The 6,360-nt window shown below is 39.7% G+C and overlaps 1 protein-coding gene across 1 annotated transcript; it reads left to right on the forward strand.

Annotated features, from left to right (window-relative positions):
* Positions 1-1,735: 1,735 nt before the first annotated feature.
* On the forward strand, positions 1,736-3,332 carry smdt1a (single-pass membrane protein with aspartate-rich tail 1a). Its single transcript, XM_079252939.1, has 3 exons — positions 1,736-1,899; positions 2,126-2,291; positions 3,196-3,332. The coding sequence occupies exons 1-2, from the start codon at positions 1,741-1,743 to the stop codon at positions 2,261-2,263; spliced, it is 297 nt and encodes a 98-aa protein (XP_079109065.1). The 5' UTR covers positions 1,736-1,740; the 3' UTR covers positions 2,264-2,291; positions 3,196-3,332.
* Positions 3,333-6,360: the final 3,028 nt, after the last annotated feature.

The following is a 6,360-nucleotide window of genomic DNA, read 5'->3' on the forward strand; positions in this document are numbered from 1 at the left end:
TCATGCTTCGGTTTATTTGATGTTTGTGCATCGACGCTGTTCATTTAAATTATTTATTGAGCATTAGCAAGTTAGTAATATTTCTTTAACTTAAGCAGAGTAACTGTATTTTATCACTAACAGTGAACAGCATGTGAATGCAAGGCCAGTTTTTTTTTTTTTTTTAATTCTTGTTGGTTACATCTCATTGTAAAACTAATGATCGTGTTTTTTCTGATCACTGATCAAAGTGAAGAAGGGTGTAAATATTTAATGGTGTACAGTATTTATTGCTTTGCTTTTAATGTTTTTTTTTTTTGTTTAAACTTGTCAGGTTTTTTTAATGACTGTATGATAGAGCACAGTTAAAGGCAGGGGTGCCCAAAGTGGGGCCCTCGGGGCCCAAATCAGCCCGCGAGTCATTGTTCATATTTATACCCAACAGAGCTTGATGAATAGACTCATCAAGCTCTGTGACATGAACCTCAATAAGTCCAGACTCAGAGGAACCCAGTGACATCCTCACCTGGTCAGTGAGCCAGGTGCAACTCAACATAGAGAAACTGGTAATGTCCTAAAATCAACTTCATGTGTCCCACTAAGTATCAGCAACTTACCTTGTTCAACTAGGGTGGCCAGATGTCACGCTTTGTGCGGGATAGTCCCGCATTTCTATTACTTTTCACACGTCCCACAAAACGGGGCGCTGTCCCGCATTGTTAAGGACCAGTCTTCACTTTTGTGAAAGAAAAAAACAAAACAAAACTGGCTTTTACTAATTGTGTTACGTCTCACATCACACCACCTGCTGATTGGAGTTACACTCAATCAATAAAACTAGGAGGCGGGACTTAATGCACATCCATGCACCGTGCACCCACTAACGAAAATGAATAAATAAATACACCGATTGATCATGGAGGACAGGGAGACAACCGCGGCGAAGAAGAAAAGAAAGTGTTGTTACAACAAAGACTGGGAAAGCATATATTCCTAAGTTAAACCTGTTCGAGGAGACTGTGAGAGGGTTTGTCAAAGTCATTTTTCTATTTCACACGGCGGGGAATATGATGTTAAATGGCACAAAAAACGCGCTACTCAGAGGGAGGCATTATAATAACAGATAATAACAGATTTCTTATGTTAGATTAGTAATTTTATTACCAAAGAGCTGAATAGAAAGTTTATTTTCTTAAAACTTTGTCATGGCATCTCACATTGTCCCACGTTTTCAGTCTTTGTCCCACATTTGGTGAGAGAAGATCTGGTCACCCTATGTTCAACATGAACTTATCAACATCCACTGTTATTTCTAGTTGACATGTTGCACTTGGTTGCAGTTTAGTGGCTGTAATTATTGCATCTTGCCCCTCTAACTATGACTTTATTGTTCTGTTGCCATGTTGATTTTTTTATGTTACATTTTATTTGCCTTGATAGGAAAACAATACACCCTATTAGCTATTGAACATTAATTACAATAACTTTATAAATTTACTTGTGTTTCATCCTTAAAGCTGCAGGGTTTTGGATCAATTTCAGTTTGGCCCTTGGAGGGAAAAAGTTTGGGCACCCCTAGTTTAATGCAATCAAATGTAAGCTGGAACTTTACATAATGCAAGTGAAAGTAAACAACCTGAACCATCTCAGTTTGAGAGTGTCGTGTTCGTGTCTGGCCAGCAAATGGCGCTGTTGGGGGGGGAAAGAAACCCCAAAAAAGCTCCCCTTTTCCGCATTGCTGCCGCATCATCCCCTGCTAACATGGCGTCGGCCCTCCTCGGTCGCCTGGTCCGGCTGTCGGTCCTCACAGCCGGCCGTACCTCACCGCAGAGACCCGCAGAGGTACCGGGGAGGACCGTGACACTCTGTCGGACAGCAGTCAGCACATCATCCGGCGCAGTTTTGCCCAAACCCAAAAAGGTGAGCTGCCACTTTATGGCAACTCCGTTGTAACCCAACACCCTGGAGGGAAGGTGTCAACCTTTAAAACAACCGAGGGGAGGTTGGTAGGAGTGTGTATTCATTTGAAATGTTTTAAATATGACATTTAAGTCTCTTATAGCCACATGTCAACTTTTAAGTAAGCTGCTTGACATAAACTAACTTTGTTGTTTCCATGGTGGGTGTGTGTGCCTCTGGGGAGAAGACCCCCTTCGGCCTTTTCCGGATTGGTTTGGTCGTGGTCCCATTCTTGTATGTTGGGACTCAGATCAGCAAGAACTTTGCTGCGCTGCTGGAGGAACACGACATATTCGTCCCTGAGGATGACGACGACGATGACTGAGTGTCTGTAAAGGCTTCCTGGTTACCAGGTATCTCCAGGGGCGTCGCCAGGACATCTTGGGCCCTATGAAAGACAATGACATAGACCCCACCGCTTGATCGCAAATTATAGATTTTTGTTTTTGCTTCAAGCTGATTTAAACCCCCACCCCCCAAAAAAAAAAAACCCCAGCAGCTTTTCAGGGGAATAATAAAGATCTAGGGCTGTGTTTAACCCTTTATGGGACAAGTGACTATTTTTTACACTTCGTTTCCTTCCATATTCAGCATGACACTTTTTTGTTGTTGTTGTTAATGTCACAGAATGGAGGTCTTGGTTCATACCAGAAGGACAATTTTAGGTTAAAATTTCTAATTTGAAGGTATTTCATTGAGTGCCCTATGAAGGGTTAAATCAGTGCATACATCTAACTAGATGATTTTTAGATAAATGGTTTATCGGTTTATATTACTTCTATATTTTATTACAACCTTTGAAAAAAGTATTTATTTTTAATGAAGGTTTAATGATTTTCTTATATAGTTTATATATCCCCTATATGGCACCTCTGGGTATCACTGGCGTGGGCTCACCTCTGAATTATTTTTTTTTTGTTTTTTTGTTTTTGTTTACCTCCCATCTTTCAAATTACTCGTGCTGCGTTTGAGTGCAAGCTCAAAAAATAGGAGATTTTTTACACGTGTTTTAGATTATTATTAGTATTGTGATCAGACAATGGCAGTGCTGATTTTATCAAAGTATTAATCCGTCAGATTAATCCTTCAAACGCAAAAGGTGTTATTTTTCTCTCAGCAGCAAAACGAAATGAGTTAGCAACGCTCCTGTGTGCTTTGTTTCATGGCTTGCAGCTGTTGTTCAACCCCTATCTGTTGTCATTTCTTAGCATGTGGAATAAAGGTCACCCCTCACTTCTCGTTTCTTTCCATTCACAGATTATCCTGTTGGATCATTACCAATAATGACATGCTTTAGTAAGACCCTGCGTGGATAGATGCCTTCGAGGTCCCGCTGCTGCATTTTCTACCTGCACTGGATTCAGGGTTTTTGTTGTTACTGACAGACTTTGAGGTGTCACAAGTGTTTCGTGTTGTACTGTTATTTGCATGCACTACTACAGTCTTAATAAAGAGAATAAAACTTGCTTTATTGCAAGTTGGTGACATTATTGATATCATGACTGAGATAACACAATGAGTCCCTGACAGTATACTTGTCAAATGAGCCCTTGGTGACAACAAAAAGAGCATCAGCTTAGTATGTTGCACAGCGTGGTCTTCAGTCCCCTTTCTGGGGAAATGAATAGACTAGACTAAAAAATAACCTCAAACAGATTATGCAAAATGAGCTCTTACAATGCTTATACACTTAATAACTGCAATCTCTAGGTGCAAACAAAAGACAAGTGTAAATCTGAGTGTTAAGCATTGTTGGGGAAAATTGTTATGAGTTTGGTTTGAATTAAGTATTAGACATATATGCATTGATTTGCTGTGATCCTGCTGTGTTTTGTGTCTATGCACAAAGCTTTCTTTAAGTCATATGATCCTTGTCTGGAATGTGCAGACAAAGTCTGAGACAGGAAGAGTTTCCTGCAGGGCATCGGTTTTTGTCAACTGCTTGGTTGACCAGTTGTCTAAAGGTTAGAGGTTAAAGGTAATAAAGTAATATAGTGAGTGATTGATGCTTAGTGAGTTCAGTTTAGTCTTAAATAAGAGATAATGATTGTTTCATATGGTGTGCTCAGCAACTAGGAGGAGTTAAGCATGGTTTATAATCGGGTGTTACTTCAGCATCTGCAGAGAGAGTTCTCTCTCCAAGCTCCAGCGTGTGCTTGTATTAGTTTATAATAAAATGTTCATTGTAAGAAGACAGTTGACTCATAAATGTATTACAACTTCTCAAGACCAGAGTATTTTCCACCACAGTTTTTGGGGGCTCGTCCGGGATCCTGCGTCAGTCCGCCCAGGTTGGGGATAGACGGGTTGGCCACCTGAATCCACAGATTCATCCTAAGAACCTCAATTAGAGAATTTCAGAGGACAGGACGTCTTTCTCCCACCCGTGGTCGACTACGCCAGGACTCCTTCTGAACCAGTGTGAAAAGACAATGGTGAGAAGTGTTATTCTAAATTTACATTAATTTTCAGACTCAAACTGGAGTCAAACATTACTAGAAATTTATCACAAATTAATAATCAATATCTTAATTAATAATCACAATATTTTTCTGTTTTGTGGTCAATTGTCTTCATTATTCTCATTGTGACAGGGATTCTCCTCCTCACCTCCTCATCGAAAGAATAACTCAAGGGATAAGAGAATAACTTAAGACGAGATCAGGTTGACGTCATAAATAAAATCCTGTGAGTTTAAGTTAAGTTTAAGTTAAAGTTTAAGTTAAAAATCGTGAGTAACAAGACCAAGTCGTAAGTGCTGTGAGCTAGACGTAGCAAGACCAGACCAGTAAATCTTGTGAGTTACAAGACCGAGACCAGTAAATTAGTCAGTAAGTCCTGTGAGCTCGAGAAGCAAGACCAGGCCAATCTTGAGTTAGAAAACTGAGAGGAAAGCCATCTTGAGTGAGGAGGAACAGAGAAGAAACTGTGTGGGCTGGTTTCTGGAGACATTGAGAATTTTGCCTGATAATTCTACAAAGGTGTGGGATTGACCCTCTGTGTACATCCGCTGCAAACAGAACTAGTTCCTTTGCAGTAGGAGGTTGATGTACAGCACCATTAAGAAGTTGAAATCTCTGTCTTCATGTGAGGGGAAACTGGGGTGGTTGTGTAAAATTTCCTGTGTTAAACTTGATTGGATTGATTGTGTGGAGAATTAAAACCACGTCTTGTGAAGCCACACCGGACTCTCGCAGGAGAGCCTAGAAGCTTGTGTGGGGGTAGACAAACGTGGGGGCACGACCCATTCACATGCATTCATCCAACTGTTGAAGTGAATTGTTTGTTTAAAATCTAATTTACTGCAGTAAGAAAAAAAAAAAGAAAAAAGAAAAAAAAAAACAAACAACAAAAAATGTATGAGAGAAGGAAGTGAGGAAAAGAGTGTGTTCATTAAATGCCTTCTGCTCACTGAAGGAGATGATGTCATAGCATGTTAGGCAGAAACAAACATATAAATCCTGTGTAAAATAGCTGCTTGTGCTTTTCTTCCTAAAGCTTTTATAAGAGCATAAAAGCCACTCCCTGTATGAATGTGGAAACCCTTTTCCTAAGGAAAAGCAGTTCTTTATTATCACCTGAGAACATTTTAAAGAGCAACAACATATTAAGAAAGAAAATCTGAAATGTGAGAGATTTGATTTATAGTATTAAGAACTTACTATGTTAAATTACTGTACATTGTGTAGGCAATAAGCTTAGGTTTCTGTCTGTTCCCTTTCAGACATTCATAAGGTGATTTTTATTCCTTTACTACTGCTATTATAAATTTATGCCTAGCATGTCTAAATAAATCTAGATAAACTGGAAATAAATAATGCAGCTAAAGGATGCTGAAAATAAGCATAATGTTAGGAAAAAAAGAAAATTCTTGACCTTAAAATAGAAATGATGAACCAACGTGCTAGAGTAAATTTCCCTTGCAATAAGTTCACTTTAGCTAAATGTGAGCTAACGGCGAGAGGAGAAGTTCTCAGAACAAGTGTATCTTCTTAGCAAGATCATGTTCAGCTTTCCCAGGAGAGAACTGAGTTATGAATCCACTGATAATATAGTCTCACACACACAATTACAATGTAATGTTCAAGTTACATGATGTTCACAGCACAGAACATGGTCCACATAATATGTTTGCCTCAGGATTCAGAAGAAAACTATTATAATTATGAGGCTATGATCTTTATTTTCCCCTTACTGGAGAAGAAAATACACCACATGACCAAATGGTTCAGTCTCAAAAGCTCGTCTGCTGTATGGTGTTGGACACATTGCAGCGTTCCCTTCTAAACCCTTGTCAGCATGCAGCTTGGTCCACAGGGTCCTAAAATGTCTATCTTGCCTGAAGGGGATTCAGAGGAGGGGCTGGGGGAGAGTGAGTTCTTGATCCGGGTCACTGTAGAGTTCTGGGTGTCACGCGTGGTC

Source organism: Telmatherina bonti (assembly GCF_933228915.1).
Source record: "Telmatherina bonti genome assembly, chromosome: 14".
Lineage (NCBI taxonomy): Eukaryota > Metazoa > Chordata > Actinopteri > Atheriniformes > Telmatherinidae > Telmatherina > Telmatherina bonti.